This window comes from Colius striatus, chromosome 5, assembly GCF_028858725.1.
Source record: "Colius striatus isolate bColStr4 chromosome 5, bColStr4.1.hap1, whole genome shotgun sequence".
Classification (NCBI taxonomy): Eukaryota; Metazoa; Chordata; class Aves; order Coliiformes; family Coliidae; genus Colius; species Colius striatus.
The window spans coordinates 7,966,001-7,984,097 of NC_084763.1; the positions used below are offsets into that span (position 1 = coordinate 7,966,001).

Genomic DNA, 18,097 nt, shown 5'->3' on the forward strand with positions numbered 1-18,097 from the left:
AACCCCCCTGCTCAAGCAGGTCAATCTAGATCAGGTCGCATAGGAACCTGTCCAGGAAGGTCTTGAAGAACTCCAAGGAAGGAGCCTCCACACCCTCCCTGGGCAGCCTGTGCCAGGGCTCCCTCACTGAAACAGGGAAATAGTTTTTTTCTTATGTTTAAATGGAATTTTTTGTGTTCCAGCTTCATCCCATCACCCCTTGTCCTTTTGCTAGATACCATTTAAAAAAAGTGATGCCCCAACCTCCTGACACCCACCATTTAGATATTTGTAAATATTAATGAGGTCCCTCCATATTCTCCTCTTCTCCAGACTAAACAGCCCCAGTTCCCGCAGCCTTTCCTCATAAGGAAGATGTTCCATTCCCCTGATCATCTTGGTGGCCCTGCGCTGGCCTCTCTCCAGCAGTTCCCTGTCCTTCTTGAGCTGAGGAGCCCAGAACTGGACACAGGACTCCAGATGAGGCCTCACCAGGGCAGAGTAGAGAGGGAGAAGAACCTCCCTTGACCTGCTGTCCACACTCTTCTTCATGCATCCCAGGCTGCCATTGGCCTTCTTGGCCACGAGGGCACATTGCTGGCTCATGGTCAGTTTATTATCAACCAGGACTCCCAGGTCTCTCTCTGCAGAGCTGCTCTTCAGCAGCTCAATCCCCAGCCTGTACTGGTGCATGGGGTTGTTCCTCCCCAGATGCAGGACTCTGCACTTGTCCTTGTTGAACCTCACGAGGTTCCTCTCTGCCCAATCTCAAGCCGGTCAAGATCCCACTTCATCTTTGGTTTGTGCCTCGTTTAAAACATGCAACCAAAAATGTGTTGCTTGGCATCTCTTTGACAGCTCCCTTTATTGAATTTGCAGAGCATAAATACAAAGACAACAGCATTGTTTCAGAGGTACATATTTAGCCGTATAAAATGTCACAGCAAAATTTTTAAAGCACTTTTGTGTACCAGACTCTTTCAAATTTGCATTTAAAGGACCACTTACTGTTATTGCTAGAAATGATATCGCTGTCAGCAGAACGTAATACAAACACCCTGATTACTCAGCTATCTCCCCTACCACAACAAAGTCATCCCAAACGACACAGTACCACAGCTTCAAGTTTGCTAGCCAGATGTCTTATATTTTCCAGATTCTAACAAGACACGGATATTAAGAAATGCATGTTAATCATTGTCCTAATGAGAACAAGATGCAGTTAGCATTTAGGTTGTCACAAAAAATAGGGAAGGCGAGCACAGATTAAGTGCACTCTAAATCCAGGGAAACCCAATCCTTTTTTTTCCACCAGCATTTCCGTGAAATGGTCATGTCTGAGGGAAAATTCTTAATGAGCTACCTAAATTTTAGCAGTTCTTTGTATATGCTTTCATTAAGCACAAGGCAAAGTAAAATGCCATTCAGACCACAACTGTAAAAGCAAAATAAACACTGTACCACTTGCCTAAGTACAAAAAGCTGTGAGCATATAAAGCACTAAGGGGCTGCACACCATCTCTTCTCCAGAGACACCAAATTTCCCAGTGTTGCACTGTTTTCAGACAGGCAACTTCTGGAGCAAACACATGTGTAAGAGAACAAGCACCTGGCTTTAAACATAGTAGCGAATAATAAATAAGATGCATGCCTTAAAGAATAAGACAATTAATTGTATTTGGTAAAAGTGCAAAGCCCCTCAGTATTCCACACTTCTGAGGGCCTGAAGGTGTGTGAAGATTTGGTTTGAATTTTCTAATGCAAAATATATGTGCTTTCTGTGCTTTTTTTTGTTGTTAGTTTACTTATTTCCCTTAAGGAAAATATCACTCTACCCACCAGAAAAGGATGTGGAGACAACAAGGCTTGAGAAACTGATGGAACAGGAAATAGGAAAGCAAGATTGTCATTTCTGCTTAGATTGCAGTGCCTTGCAGCCATGTCATCAGATGCAGTGACAAAGAACATCTCAGATCTCACCAGGTTTTCCATCTCTCTCACTGGCCACACAGCTCTGTCTTTCACTCCATCCGGATCGCCAGGCACTGTGTGAACACTCATTTAGTCTTTACTAATCACACACCAAGAGTGGCTTTTTTGGGTTTTTTTCACTTCTGCACAGAATGATAAAGGTCTTCCCATATTCTTTGAGTAAGGACTTTTGAAAATAGACACAACATATTATAGCCATTTAGAGTGCAATACCTCTTAATCTCTTTGCATAGGTTAAAGCTAGTATTACCTCAAAAAGTGAATACTAAAGTAAAATATGATCCAAAATGTCTCACTGCATCCTACTGGGATGTTTCACCATGCTATTAAAGGCAAGAAAACTTCGGCTTACTTTTTTGTGGAGTGTACCTTTCCTTCTTCCCCTTCCTTTCACAGTGTCCTCCCATGAAACAGAAAAGTATTTCTTTGCACGTCAGTGACAATTACACAAATACAGCTACTCCAGTTTCTTTTCAGAAATAATAAAACCAGCTCAAACATTAGATTACCAGTTTCCTGAAGAGCAGAAATTATGCCCTCCCTTCCCCCCCAAAAGAGCAAAGCAAAACAAAACCAAGAGAACAAAGTTCCATAGCTTATGATGCACATTGTTTCAAACAGAGTATTTTTTGGTTAGGGATGAAGTCTTTCCCAGGACATATTTCCCCTTCTTGCAAGTACACAGAAGCAACAATGACAAAAAAAAAAGAGAGCAATCTATCTTTTCCTTCCATGTTTTACCATTATTGCAGTCTGCTTATGCCTTTTCTTGAAAAATAAATAATGAAACCTTTGCAAGAGGAAAATCAGCCACAGCCTAAATAAATAGTATTTATAAATATTATCTTAGTGGTAAGTATATAATGATGCAAGTGCATGACTGAACAGATTAATGTGATGAAGGAGATCTTCTCTGTTACATATTTTACCCAGTTAGATGTTTATGTTCCCTTTCAAGTGAAAACTTACAATTCCCAAAAGAGCAAGAATAAGCTTGAAAAATCAGGTTAGACGTCAGCATGTGACTATTAATAACCATCCTCTTGGCTAATATTTGTTTGCCCAGGGCAGCTTGTGTCCATTATCAGCATTCATCTCTCATCTTCCTCGGCTGGGCTGTCTGGCAGGTGCTAGGTGGGTTAAACACCGAGGGGTCAGCAATGCCCAGTTGTAGATCAAAAAAGCGAGTGGAGGTTGTCACACTGTAGTTCTTCGTGTAGGTTTCCTGTACTGGGTAACAGTCTTTGACAGTGTAAACACCGACCCAGGATTCCACTGTAACCAAGCAGAAACATTAATACTTTAGTTAATAAGAATGAATGAGTATGTCACAATGACATCAGGCAAAACAATGGCCATTCTTCAATCAAAGTGGTGGAGCTGCCCATAGTTCTGTCCACACGCACGCCAACACCATGAATGGCCAAGAAACTGGTATAATTTGGATATTGCAATGATCTTAAACCTGAACACATTGGTGTTAAGCACATCTCAAATGATAGAATCACAGAATGGTAGGGGTTGGAAGGGACTTTTAGAGATCATCTAGTCCAACCCCCCTTGCAGAAGCAGGGTCACCTAGGTCAGGTTGCATAGGAACATGTCCAGGCGGGTCTTGAAGACCTCCAAGGAAGGAGCCTCCACAATCTCTCCGGGCAGCCTGTGCCAGGGCTCCCTCACCCTCACAGTGAAATAGTTTTTTCTTATATTTAAAGAAAAGATCGTGATACTGTCATGGCATTGATGTGTCACCTTCCAAGTCCTGTGTTCTGCAGAAGCCTGATTTATCTCATCCCTCATGCCACCTTCACCTCATCACTTACTCACTTCACCAATAAAGTAATGCAATGCTGTTTACATAGAATCATAGAATGGTAGGGGTTGGAAGGGACTTTTAGAGATCATCCCGTCCAACCCCCTGCAGAAGCAGATCCCACCTAGATCAGGTTGCACAGGAACGTGTCCAGGTGAGTTTTCCCAGGATTCAATTTTTGGTGCCACCAGCTTGGTTAGCATGGGAACATTTCACCTGACACTCTGTTCTTAACAAGTTGAAAAGTATGGCAACTGAAAACCTGTAGTTCATTTCATACTGTTTGCCCTGAACACAGCCTCTGACACTCTAAACACTGAAGTTACACCAACTATCCCTGTGCACAGGAAGCACTGCACTCACCTACCCAAGGAAGCACTTGTCTTCTGCTGTGCTGAGGACTGCTCTGCACCAGAACTGACAGCTATAGGCATCTTGCCTCCACAGCCTTTGGTCCTCTATCATCTTAACTGTCATTCTTACACTGATGATACCCACCAAAGCTTTAATCCAAATAAATATGACCTTGCTTCAACTTTTTCCATCTGTCTCAAGCACAGAGGGTTTGTCTCATTAGAGGAGGAACATTGCCAAAGGCAGCTCCAGTGCCTCTATCTCTTCTTTTAACTCATTCCTTCTGTTTACTGTCATCTTTTCTCATTATCATGTTAATTTTTTTAAATTCCTACTCCCCTCAAGCATTTCTCCTCCACATTTGTAATGTAGCAAATCTGTCTCTTTCCTAAGTTGCAGTTTAACTCCACAACATGTTTATCTCAGAGGTGTTCCTTCACTCTCTTTCCCCTCCATCCTCTACCATCATCTCTACTTTCACCACTGTGCTGCTTTTCCAGTCAATTCCATAAAGGTGGTTTCCTTTGAATATGTTGCACTTTCATATCATCAATCCAATGCACCTCTTCTGTGATCTTTTCTTTACCCCTTCCACTGTACACCACTTTATCCAGTTGTTTTATGCACTTCAGATCTCTTGGTAGCAGAAACTCATGAGGTTAAAATACAAAATTACCTACTGTGATCATAAATCAGTTCCTCTGAGGGGGAACTGTAACAATTTTTTGATTCCCAAGGAGGTTTATTTTCTCAGCAGCAATCATACTTAGAGTGTCATATGCTGCATCACAATCACATTATCAGAAATAGACAAGCTGTGACAGGAAACACACATATAACATCAAGAGAAAGGGTGGCAAGCTGGGCAGCATTTGAACATACATCTCCAGGGCGTTTTAACATACCAAAAAACATTCTGACCTCAATGAGTTCGGTTTTGAATATCCAGAAAGGGAGACTTCTCCACAACAAGCCTCCCATCAGAATTTTGAGTAAGAAAATAAGGTAAAAGGTGATGCTACGAATGCAGCCTGTATCTCCACTGAAACCTTTATGATTTGAACAGAAATATAACTTCTGGAATCCAGGCAAACATAATGGTAGCTGAAAGGTGGACATTATTTTTATGAATGATGATTTACAAAAGCACTGGAGATACAAAGTAATACAGGATAAAAATCACACATCATTAACTGGATGTATCTGGATATTAAGCTCCATAAAAATTCCAAAAATACCAGCTCTGAGAAACAAAATTCTTGGAGTAAGTGATAATTTCCCTCATGTAGAACACCAGAGGATATTAATGACTTAGTTACAGGGGTCTAATGATCCTATCCTTCATTTTCTGCTTCATTCTTTCTACTTTTATTCAAGAAAGAAATATTTTCCTCTGGCTGAATGCTCAGGTTCATAACCAGCCTATGTATTAGGTGTCCAGAACCATATGTATTGCATTAGCTCAACGGTGCCATAAACGTCATTTAGCTTTCAAAATTATTTTTATAGTTGTCTGGGTAATCAGTAAACCTTAGACAAAATTGAAGCCAGTGTGCTAATAAACTGCTATGCCTTCAAAACCTAACACACTGAAAAATTCAGCCTTTCTTTTATGATGCAGGTGTTCAGCTGCCAAGAGCAGAACTAAGCCTTGCAAGCAGATGTTTCTTACTAGTGTAGCAGATAACAAAGCTTAGGTGCACATTAAGGACGTTCAGTGCTGCAGAACTACATATTGGATGTATTCTGTGACATTTGATAGCAATGTGCAGACACATACAGACACCTGCTTTGTTTCTATGACGCATACTGTAGATTGTGTGCCCCTAATTATGTTACCAATTCTCTAGATACATTTTGGATACAGGATGATGGATTCAGGTGCAAAATCACAGAACCACAGAATCTTAAAAGTTGGAAGGGACCTCGAAAGCTCATCCAGTCCAACCCCCCTGCCAGAGCAGGGCCACCTAGAGTAGGTCACACAGGAACTCGTCGAAAATGATGCTGTTCCATGCCCAAATCTATATTGCATGAACTCAAACAACAGTCAAGTCTCTTGGATGTATTTGAGACTGCTAGGAAACACTTTCTTAACAAAATGCATTGATAATAAAATGCCATGCTGTGCACAGGGTATATTTATTATCTCTCCCAGCAAACTATGCATAAATATGGAAGGCTGGGATGAAATAGGAATGATTTTATCTTTACCCTGTGTAGCAGAAACAATGGTTATTATTAAGGTGAAAGAAAAACATGCACATACATTTCCTGGCTGGTTTTCTGTCGGACCATTCCGTTACCATAACTTGATCTCCAGGTCCCCCGATGTAGTACTGATCTTCATAAGTTGAATTGGCAGGAATATCATACGGATCCCATGGCTCTGTCAGAGCGATCTTTGAGCAGAGCTTTGTAACTTGCTCAATCTGAAACATCACTGCATCTTTGTAGAGCAATATATACTCAAAGAACCTGAAACATTTAAAAAACCCCCAGTTAATATGTTTTTAGGTTTTCCTCTGTACTAAGCAAGGAGCAATGCTGACAAGTAAGCTTGCCTTTGACTTCTCAGTATAAGACCATTTTCACTTGCATTAAGCTTTGCCAAACTTTGAGAAAGGCTAACCAGTTGGGCTTGAAATTTCCCATGCTGAAAGTTTGTCTCAGCTGACTCTTTCCAAAATAAATAAATCAGGCTGAACTTGTTCAGCCATTTCGGAGAACAACAGAACAACTTTTCTGAGAACAACTGAGAGAAAAACATGTTATTATTCCTAGTTTTGTTTTGCTTTTTAATAACTGTTTCATTAAAAAGCTCTAGTGCCTCCATGTTTTGGAGAAAGGACTTGAAATTTGGCAGGGGAGAAGTTTTTATTAAAAGTTGCCTAGATTTGGGTAAGCTGTAAGCCTTTGAAAAAATCCACTTGCATAGGTTAGATGGACTCAGTTCCTCCTGAATGTGGTAGAGCTTTTCTCTGTGCTGCTTAGTTATGCATCAGCCATCCTCACAAATGCTCCTCCATGGCAACACAGATAGATTAGCAGGACATGATGGTGAAGGGGTAAGTACATGGCCACAAGTGCAGAACTGAGAAGTCACAAGTGCAGAACTATCTCTTCTAATGGCAACATTTCTCTCCATAACCCACCAGACTCAAGAAGTGGCGAAAGAAGAAAGCAGAGGAGCAAAATAGTAAGGCAGAGATAAGGAGAGGTGTGGGGATCAAAGAGCTTGACAGACCAGAAGGTGAGGTCAACAAAATGGAGAGTTAATAAAGACTTAAAAACAATCTTCTACAGAATATGAGGTGACCAAGCCCTGCTCTGAAGTGAAATGATAAACCCCTTCATGGACATTTTCATCTAATTACTAGTTCTAATAGTTAGGTCTACCACAAACACTGTGGCTTTGCTTCCATACCCACAAAAAGGGTGGTATGATCCTTACCTTACAACTGGGGACAGAAACAGAGAAAAACCGAATCCAAAACTATCAGAAGTATTAGCTAATTCTGAACATGAAATCAGAAACACTAGAAGCCTAGCTTCTCTGGGGTACTTAGCATTATCAAGCACATGATGAGTTGTTCAAAGCACCCTCATGCACGCTCTCAAGCTTTTGCAAAGGGCAGCAGGAGTCACTCTCTAAACCCTCACTGAAACCGTGCACTCATTTTTAGAGATGACCTGTGAATGTCTCAGCCCAAGTATTTGGCTACAGCCTACTGTTACACAGTGACTCTACAGAAAAGGAAGAGATGGTATTAATTCCACCAAACAGCTTCACCTTGCCCATCTGTAACAGTGTCTCTTTCCACTTGTAACTTCTAGTTTCATTCATGATGCTCTCTCCATTTCCTGGGCTTGGATGTCCTTTGGACAGTGGTGTCTCCTACTTCACAAACCCGATGGTGGCCCCTAAAAATACTCATCCTGTGTCATGAGCTAGAAGGGAGGTTGGTGGAAAAGACTGCATAATCCATGTAATGGAAGAGATGACGCATAAAAGCAAGAGAGGACTTTATCTTTGGTATTTCTCAACTCCTGCATGTTTCTCTTTGCAATCTTCACATTCTTTTGGGAAGGATGTAAAGTTTACGTAAATAGAGCTGGCAACAAAACAATTTACAGTCTTAATTGTTACATTATACAATTGCATAAGACAGGAACCGCTTCATCCACTACTGACACAGGTGTTTAAAGGTTGTCCATGAGAAAGTGCCTGAGAATGGTTAAAAACATCCGAGCAACATTCCCATCACTTCTTGAGATGATCACTTTTCTGGCAGATGTGGAAACAGAAGCAGGCTAAATGGCATTAGCCAAACCAAATGGTAACAAAGAATGTAAAGGAGGCAAGGAGGCTGATAAGGGGTAAGGTGGGACGTGACCTTACACAACATGGGGAGTAGCTTGTCCTGCTTTCTATGAGGGAGTCAGTCACCAGAAACTTCCCAAGCGTTTTCAAGGCACACATAGAGGTTGTATAAGATAAGATTATGATAGAGTCTATATTAGCTTTCCTGTGGTAAATAATTCTCCTGTCTATATCTTAAAATATTCCTGCTTCTCTGAGGAGTCGTATCAACCCAAACTTGCCTGATATTTTCTTAGTCAAAGACTGTTTCCACAGTTGTGATACATTACTGAAGAACTCAGTATGCATAAACTGGTTCCTTAACATAAACCCGAGCCTGTCACTATATAAGAACACAAGTTAACTTTTATATTACTCTCAGTCCAGAGAACATACTCACAAGAACACTAAAATACACTTCTTTGCAAACAGGCTCTAATGACTTAACTACTGTTCAGCTGGTTGTCCAGCAGCTCCCATACAAGTGGGACAGGGAATGCCTTATGGATCAATGTCTTTGAGATTTTGGAGGGACAATTCAGACATTTTGTGAAAGAACAAAGAAGTGACACATTAGCAAAGCATTAGAAACTACTGGGAATAAAATGTAAACAGTCACATTTCCACTTTATTTTAAATCCTTACTTAAAACTTATTTTGCACGGACATTTTATTCGCATTTTTAACAATGCTTTATTGTCATGTTTTCTTGTTCCATATCCTTTCCTTCATAACTTATTTCATGGAATGAATACCTTTGGTTCTAAATTTTCTGACCTGTGAATTGATATAATTGCCTGAAGGACAAGTGCCACCTTTACTCAAGTGGAACAATGGTTCAAACTTCAATCTGACAAATGCACGCATTTAACTTCCAGCATACTGATAGCCCCTGTGACTTCGTGAGACAGCCTGAATACTTGTAGAAAGACAGCCAGAACCCCTAAAACCTTATTTTCTTGCCTTTGCTGTCTTCCATGCTGTGGTGGCATGCACACAAGATGAAAACCGCAGAGAGCATGGCTCTACTCATTGTGCATGACAGCTCTGGGTAAACAGGGAACGTGATTTATGTTGTTATTATTCAACACGGATGTACCTCACATCCAAGTTTTAAAGAGAATCACTGCTCTTTGTGTCCTGGAAACAGCAAGCACAGAAAACCTAAGATTACACAGGATCTGAGTTTAACTGCATATAAAAAGGTGAATGGTTAAGCTGTTGTTTTATAAAAAGCACTATTTACTAGCCAAAATTAATAATGAAATGTGCATGAATACAAAAAATCCCCAATTTTAAAGCTAAATATTTTAATATAATTTCCTCTTTTTTTCTTTTACTGGACAAGCCCTAAGTGTACTGCCTCTATTTGTTTTAGGTGCCTGAAACTCCATTGGCTGCTTGAGGGGAAGCAGAGAGTCCTGAAAATAGGCCTTGGCAAAGAAAAAGAAGAGGAAATGATTTTTAATTAGTTTGGTTGTTTTCACAAAAAGTAACATATTTGCAGCCTCTGCCCACCTCTAATATTATTTTTCTAATAATTTCATTCCTTAAACTGTAACTTCAAGAAAGCCTTCAAACAGATTTGGAGAGGTTACTTGGACAAGTTACCCTATTTGCCTGACAAGTATTACTTCTCTTCCTTTCCTATCCTATTCCATCTTACCCCATCCTATACCTCACACCCTTTGTACACTACGCCCTTAATGGGACTCTCTCATGGTCCTTAATGCTCCCTTTGTGCCTGAAAGTGGATAAAATCCAGCCTATAAAGACATACACATGTTTTTTACTCCTATGCTTTATAAAGAATTTCTTAACACTGGACCATATCCCGTGCAAATAATTCTATTGACTTTGCTGGAAGTAATCAGTCAGACAGGTGGGATCCACGCTGCATTCAGTTCTCCTGAGCTAAGGAAAGTATTTTTCTGAATAAAAGCCCAACTGAATTCAATGCAAGGGCAGAGTGTCACATCCACACAATCAGGAGGAGAAGCACTTGCATGGAGGACATACTGTGAGGAGTGGGTGTGCATCCAAATACTGCCCTGCTTCTGAGATTCCTCTTGAAATACAGGAAGACAGTTAGAGGTGTCTCCCAGGAGAAAGCCCAAATAACATGAGTGACGTATTCTTGGACCTTCATTAATGACTGAAACCAATAAACTTATCTAATGACTTGTCTTTTGATTGGATTCTCGTTCTGCACATTATTGATGCAATGCAAAACAGTGATTTTTTAAAATATGTGTCTGAAAAAAAGCTCATTAGACTCCAAACCATGCTACCAGCTCTGTTTCAGGTACCCAGTCTGCACTGAATCCTGCTGAAAAGTGCCCTGTGCTGATGTTTCTCCCAGTTGTCAACCCAGAAGCAGTCTAGGCTGCCTGTCACCTAACACATCTACCTGACTCCCAGGGTTTACTTCTGTGCTTCTGGCTGCTTGTGAGCATCAAACCTAGAAGCAAGGAGCTCTTGCTGTCCAGCTCTTGCCTTCAATGGTGACTGAGAAGAGCAGAGACACTGGCAGTGGCATGCCATGACATGTGTGATGTATCAAAGCACATCAGACAAGGTCATTTGCTAGAGAGAAGCAAAATAATGGTCTGAGGCCCAGACTGGGTAAAAGAAATTCCTCATGTGCTAAACCTGGCTCTGCATCATTTTGTTCTGTGGCTTTGGATTGGTAACTTACAGTATCAGAGCCTTAAAATGCCATTCCTATTTAGTTTTTGATTGCTGTAACACTGAGGACATGCTAATTAGGCATCAAGAACCAGTTGTGAGAAGCCTTGGTAATAACAAAGAACAAAACACAGTTCCTACTCCAAAAAACCCCCAAAGGAACAATGGTTCTTATAAAACAGACTTTCCTCTCCTGCAAAGACATATGGGGGTTCAATGAACAGGGAGATGGTGGAATCCCCATCCCTGGAGATATTTAAAAGGTGTATAGATGAGGTGTTGAGGGACATGGATTAGTTTAGTGATGGGCTTGGCAGTGTGAGGTCAGTGGTTGGACTCAATGACCTTAAAGGTCTTTTCCAACCAAAATGATTCTGTGCTTCTATGATCCGTTGATTCCGTTTTCCCAGCTGCAGCTATTATATCGTTAAAACTCCCACTGGAGTTAGCCAAGACTTATATTACCTAATAAGTATAATAAAGCAAGTGAAAAAATGGAAGCAAAATTTAATGTATGATTTGTATCAGAGATTTGTCTTACTCAGCAGGGAAGAGTATTTGCTATTTGAGATACCAAGTTGAAGTCACTGCAATTAACCCAAAGTTAACTTTGCTTTCTCTTTTGAGATGTTGAAGCATCTATCTGCCTTTCTGGTGTTACTTAATTCTTTGTCAGCTCTGTTTGTAAAAAGGTATTTTTAAATACTATGGAAGAAGTTAGAAACTCTTCTAGCTGGAATAAATTTCACTGAGAGAGTTGGGCGGAGAGGAACCTCGTGAGCTTCAACAAGGGCAAGTGCAGAGTCCTGCATCTGGAGAATAACAATCCCATGCACCAGGGCAGGCTGTGCATTGATCTGCTGGAGAGCAGCTCTGCAGAGAGACACCTGGGAGTGCTGGTTGATAGTAAATTGAACATGAGCCAGCAATGTTCCTTCATGGCCAAGAAGGCCAATGGCAGCCTGGGATGCATCAAGAAGAGTATGGGTGGTAGGTCGAGGGAGATTCTGCTCCCCATCTACTCTGCCCTGGTGAGGCCTCATCTGGAGTCCTGTGTCCAGTTCTGGGCTCCTCAGCTCAAGAGGGACAGGGAAGTGCTGGAGAGAGTCCAGTGCAGGGCCACCAAGATGATCAGGGGACTGGAGCATCTTCCTTATGAGGAAAGGCTGCGGGAACTGGGGCTGTTTAGTCTGGAGAAGAGGAGAATATGGAGGGACCTCATTAATATTTACAAATATCTAAATGGTGGGTGTCAGGAGGTTGGGGCAGCACTTTTTTTCAATGGTATCTAGCAACAGGACAAGGGGTGATGGGATGAAGCTGGAACACAAAAAATTCCATTTAAACATAAGAAAAAACTATTTCACTGTGAGGTGAGGGAGCCCTGGCACAGGCTGCCCAGGGAGGGTGTGGAGGCTCCTTCCTTGGAGTTCTTCAAGACCCGCTTGGACACGTTCCTATGCGACCTGATCTAGATTGATCTGCTTGAGCAGGGGGGTTGGACTGGATGATCTCTAAAGGTCCCTTCCAATCCCTACCATTCTATGATTCTATGAAAGTATCCCAAACAGTCTATTCTAGTGTATGGACAGGTATCTCCAAACATGTAATTCTTATCTTGCACGCCCTTGACAACATACCAACCAGAACAATACCATTATTTTTTACACATTTCTTATTGAAGAAATATGTACTGGGTGAATGGGAACCTTTACTAGAAAGATGACTACAAAACCTCATCTTCTCAGCTCTTCAGATGAAGAACATTTTCAAGGGAGCAAAGCTGCCAAGCAGACATGCAGACAGTTGATAAACACTCATCAGGTCAAGAGCATTAATCTGCTTTTGGAAAGCTCTGGCAAGCTCATTTCAAAACTGAGAAGGATTCGTTTTTCAGTATGTTTCTGGGAACTCTTTTCCTCTTTCCCATGAAGTTTTCGGTAATTTCAGACTTCTGTTTTTCTTCTGGTGTATCAGACCTCAACAACAACAGTAATTTACCATATTCGATCTCACATGTTTGGCAGTGGTGCTGGACTATGGTATATTGTACAAATACAGTATTGTGCAAATACATGTGACAGTAAATGTAACCTGATATTGTGTAAAAGCAGCATTTTGCAGTCTGACTTAAATCACTCACAGACTGTGAAGCCCTTCTTTTGTTTTCAAGGCAACCAAGCTCCCTGTATCAGGTACTTAATTAGCAAGGAATATATGAGGAACTTTTGACTACCAGTTTCCAAAGCAGACAGAATTAGGCAGTTTACATCCTGTTAATTACAAAGTTTGTGTAGAAAGAAAACCTTAAATATAGGAATCAAGAGCTGGAAAGTCAAAGCTACACCAGCTAAAGGCTGATTTATTTTTGTGAGTTATTAAACTCAATTTCAAAAATATGCAATGTCCTATTCTTTTAATTGCTTTTGCATAGATTAGATTAGCTACTTTAACAAATACTAAGGGAAATTAAGCTCTTCAGCAAGAACACTGCTTCCCTAGCTGTGCTTTTTTAGCTATTTGACACTCAATAATAATCACAGAATCGCAGAATCTTAAGGGCTGGAAGAGACCTTGAAAGACTGTCCAGTCCAATCCTCCTGCCAGAGCAGGGCCATCTAGAGCAGGTCACACAGGAACTCATCCAGGTGAGTTTTGAATGTCTCCAGAGAAGGAGACTCCACAATCAGTTTGATCCATCAAGTTGCACCCCTGGCAACAACGTGTTTGAACTGGAGTTGAAATTCAAGAAAACAATGAAGTACTGCGTTTAAGGGCATTGTGTTTTGCAAGTGGATAAAAGATGCACTGTCCTTAATAGAGAGCATCTGTGTGTTTCCATAAATAATGTTATATTCATGAATTGGAGCCCTTGGTAGACAACAGCTTGGCTCAAAAGGAAAGAAATGGAAGATGTGGCCAGAATACCGTAACGCTTTCCAATGAATCAATGGAATCACCTCCTAGGGAATATGTTATTTACTAGTAGAACCACATCATATCAAAAAATACTTGAGGTTAGACATTATTTTCCTTTTCTGGGTTTGTAAAATGTCTAGTACGGTGAGGCCTTGCTGCTCTGAGTAGGTTAATAATAATAAATGTTACTGGAAAATCACAGCAGGGCTTAGAGGACATCAACAAGAATGAGGAAAGCAAAGCCTCACCTCTCAATATATACTAAACACCTTAGGAATGACAGATTCATAGGAGAAAAATTACAGAGGTCGTTTCTCAATAAATTATCATTTATTCATTATCTTTCTCATCCTCTTTGTGCTCTATAGCAAATGGAAGTAAACAACTGAAAGACTGGATGCTCAAAACAGAGATGTGGAAATGCTCTTCTGAGTGGGCAATATATTAAGGCACCCTATGAGCTTGGAAAAATGTACCTCATCTCTGCTTGCTTTTGAAGTCAACTCTAATTACACCATCACATTATTTTCAGTGCTGAATGAGTTAAAGACAAATACCACCTAAAACCAGGACTGTGCATCCAATAACACAGGCTCAGCATTCAAAGGGAATAATTAAAAGGGTGAACTATCTGTTAGAATTGCTCTTCACAAAACTGGAGGGGTTTTTTTGGTTGTCTGTTGAGTTTTTGTGCTTTTTTTTTTAATTCCAACTCTTCAGTAGCAACTGAACTGAATTACAACTGAACTGAATTAACAGCTTTTCAGGGGGTACTTTCAGCAGTCACCACACGTATACTGCTTGTAGGAACCCGACACAAGCGACATCCACGACGCATCACAAGAAACTGACAGAACTCAGAATGTTCTTAAATATCAGCTGGGCTGCAAAGACATAAATAATTAATAGGTGAATATGAACTTCTAAACCTTTTCTCTTCAAATTCTTGAGTACTTGCTTTAGGGTACACATTGGTGTGCTGATACAGAGCCATTTCACAGATCATCTGGTAGTCCATTTGCAGAAACAACAGTTGCTGAAGAAACAGCAATCAGCTGAAGCAAGCATGCCTAAGAATACATTTCTATTTTAAAGAATGTTTATAGCCATTTTAATTGTATTAAAAACCTGATGCATTTATTTTTCATTCAAGGACAGTTCTAAGAAGCAGTAGCAAGGAGGGCAAGACCTGTAAATAATATTGGTATAAATATACTGCACTGGCACAGCTGAAAGTTTTCCATTACTCAGGAAAAGGTCACTAGACCTATTGAACATGTTTAGACTACCCATGCTGCTTAAAACATGACAGAAATAGCTTTACCATTTAGCATGTGACACAAATACAAACTGAAGTCTCCAGCAAACAGGTATGCCTACCTAATTTTGGGGTGTTTTCCTGACACAGAGCCCAGTGTCATTGATAACACTTGCCAGGGGGACACAGTTTTCTTTGAGCTTTTCACAATCAGCATGAATCCTGAACTTTTGTACATGCCAAAATTATTTTCCTTTACCATTCCTATAACCATAACAAACATGAGAATAAATCTTGTTTTTAAGTACAAATAACTCTATAATTACTTAAAATTTACACAGTGTCCCCTATTTGCATATTGTGGGTTTTTTTTCCTCTTTGTAATTGCATTATTTTATACATTTAATGGGCAAGACTTTAAAAACTGACCAGTGATTTTGAACAGCTTCCCATTTTGGATGGTCAACATGAAGATACTCCAAAAGGGGAGATTTTCAGAGGGACAGGAATCAGTATTTTCTAAAAATTCAGTGTAACCACGGCAAAATTGAAGTGGCCAACAGTACTAGACACTTTTTTTCCAATTCAAAGACTGCATAAGAAACCCTTGAATTCTGTCCCCAGAGAATTGCATCCCTTCTCCAAGAAGTACATCAGCACAAATCACTTTTCTGCCCACTAGATTTCCCCCTCCCATCCCTCATATTTCCCCTGGCTGTCAAGAGACAATTGTTCCTTCCACCTCCTAACAACAGATCCCCATGTAACTGCCACTGTTTACAATTTCCATCTACCAGCTATGTAATTAGAGATAAATCTGGCTGTATAACTCCTTCTCCAAAATTATATATTCACCTGACCCAAAAACTCTGTGAAATCAGGCAGAAAATTTAGCTGATTTTTACAGATGTCTGATCAGGTGTTTATTAGCTGGTCCATTTAGAAGGAAAAGAAAAGAATCAGAAAAATGTTTCAAAACTAAGACAGTTAACTTATAATGGGCTTTGTTTTTAGGCAAAGTAATTAATATCTTCACATTTTTTACTCCAAATGCTTAAAATATTTTAAACATCTTTTTGTCACGAAAAAAACCCCTTTTTGAGGCCTTTCATATAATCCTTTGCTACAGTTAACTTGACAAAAATCTTACAGCTCTGAGAGTATGGAAACTCAGAAAAATAATGTTCCTTATAAGAAATCCTTGCAGCACTTTCATTTATACATTTGTTTTCTGGTCTGCTGGTTATCTTGGGGTACTTGCTCTCCCAGATTCCCTGCATTACAGTAACCCTGTAGTTGGACTCCCTGAGGGAAAAGGAAAGCAATTCCTGAGGAGGGAAGCTGGTAGGGAGCAAATACCGTAGAGAAAACAGTCCAGCTGCTCATTAGGACATGAGAAATCCTCCCTCTTTTTGCTACAGTTTAAGTGACATTTTAAAAACCACAAAAAAGATCTATGGATTTTTACAGCCTGAAACTGTGTTCAAATATTTTAGGGAGGACGAATTAGGAAGAACAGACTGATTATTAATGAGGGCAGCAATTGGAAACAGCAGATAATTCATTAGACCAACACAGAGAAGAACACTGGATATTTAAAGAACACTTCCACAGTTAAAAAATATAATACAAAGGACATTGAATCACAGAATCACAGAATGTTAAGGGTTGGAAGTGACCTTAAAAGATCATCCAGTGCAACCCCCCTGCCAGAGCAGGACCACCTAGAGTAGGGCACACAGGAACTCATCCAGGTGGGTTTGAATGTCTCCAGAGAAGGAGGCTCCACAGCCCATCTGGGCAGCCCCTTCCAGTGCTCCCTCACCTCAACAGTGAAGAAATTCTTCCATGCATTCCTTTGGAAGCTCTTATGTTCCAGCTTATACCCATTGCCCTTTGTCCTATCACTGGGAATCACGTTGAATGATATTTACTATTGCTACAGTATACAATCAGCTCAGTTACAATACGTATCTTGCAGAGATATAATTGATGCTTTGTAAGTGGATTTTTGCACTACTTCAAAGGAAGGAAATCCAGAGAACCAAACTGTGTTTCAGGCATGTGTAAGACTTCCAAACTTGATCCCACTTGACCCACCATGGATCCTTTTATGGGCTCCAACTAAGCGCTTGTGGTACCCACATCTTGTGGTGTCCCAACTGGCACCTCATGCCTCTGTGCCTGGCTGTACATCACTTTGACCTGGCTTGACTATATTAGCACAATCAATGTGACAGACTGAGTACCCTGAATTATACCCAATTCTGCCTCAGTCTCTGATGGCTAATTGTTCTCTACCTCATAAGACTAGATTACTTACATTAAAGATTCAGAAACTCGAATTAACCTGCCTAAAGCCATATGACTATTGTGAAATCATCTGCTCTTACAGGTAATGTAACTAACTGAAAACTAAGATAAATATGTCAATAAACAAAGAATACATATGAACATATTGAGAATCAATACCTACATGAATACATTTGGTTTTACAGACAGGCAGCCCAGAAGGCAGGTCAAAAAAATAGCAAGTGCTTCATTTTCTGCTGTGTTGAGGCCATTAGATGGTCCCTTACATTTTCACTCATCAATAACAAGGAGATAAACAACATGCAATGGGTGTCTCCACTCTCAGACCCCTATCTCCTTCTTTTTCTCCTTTACAAAAATGTACAGGAGATGCCAAACCATCACATTTTATCATGCTCATTATCTAAATGTGTCCCTT

General features: G+C 40.4%; 1 protein-coding gene across 1 annotated transcript in view; it reads right to left on the bottom strand.

Annotated features, from left to right (window-relative positions):
- Nucleotides 1-811: 811 nt before the first annotated feature.
- The window catches only part of EPDR1 (ependymin related 1), a 30,873-nt gene continuing 13,587 nt past the window's right edge, over nucleotides 812-18,097 (bottom strand). Inside the window, exons 2-3 of the mRNA XM_061996688.1 lie at nucleotides 6,408-6,616; nucleotides 812-3,246 (exon numbers count right to left, since the gene is read on the bottom strand). Coding sequence (XP_061852672.1) covers nucleotides 3,056-3,246; nucleotides 6,408-6,616 — 400 coding nt within the window. The 3' untranslated portion in view covers nucleotides 812-3,055. The remainder of the gene's footprint in view (nucleotides 3,247-6,407; nucleotides 6,617-18,097) is intronic.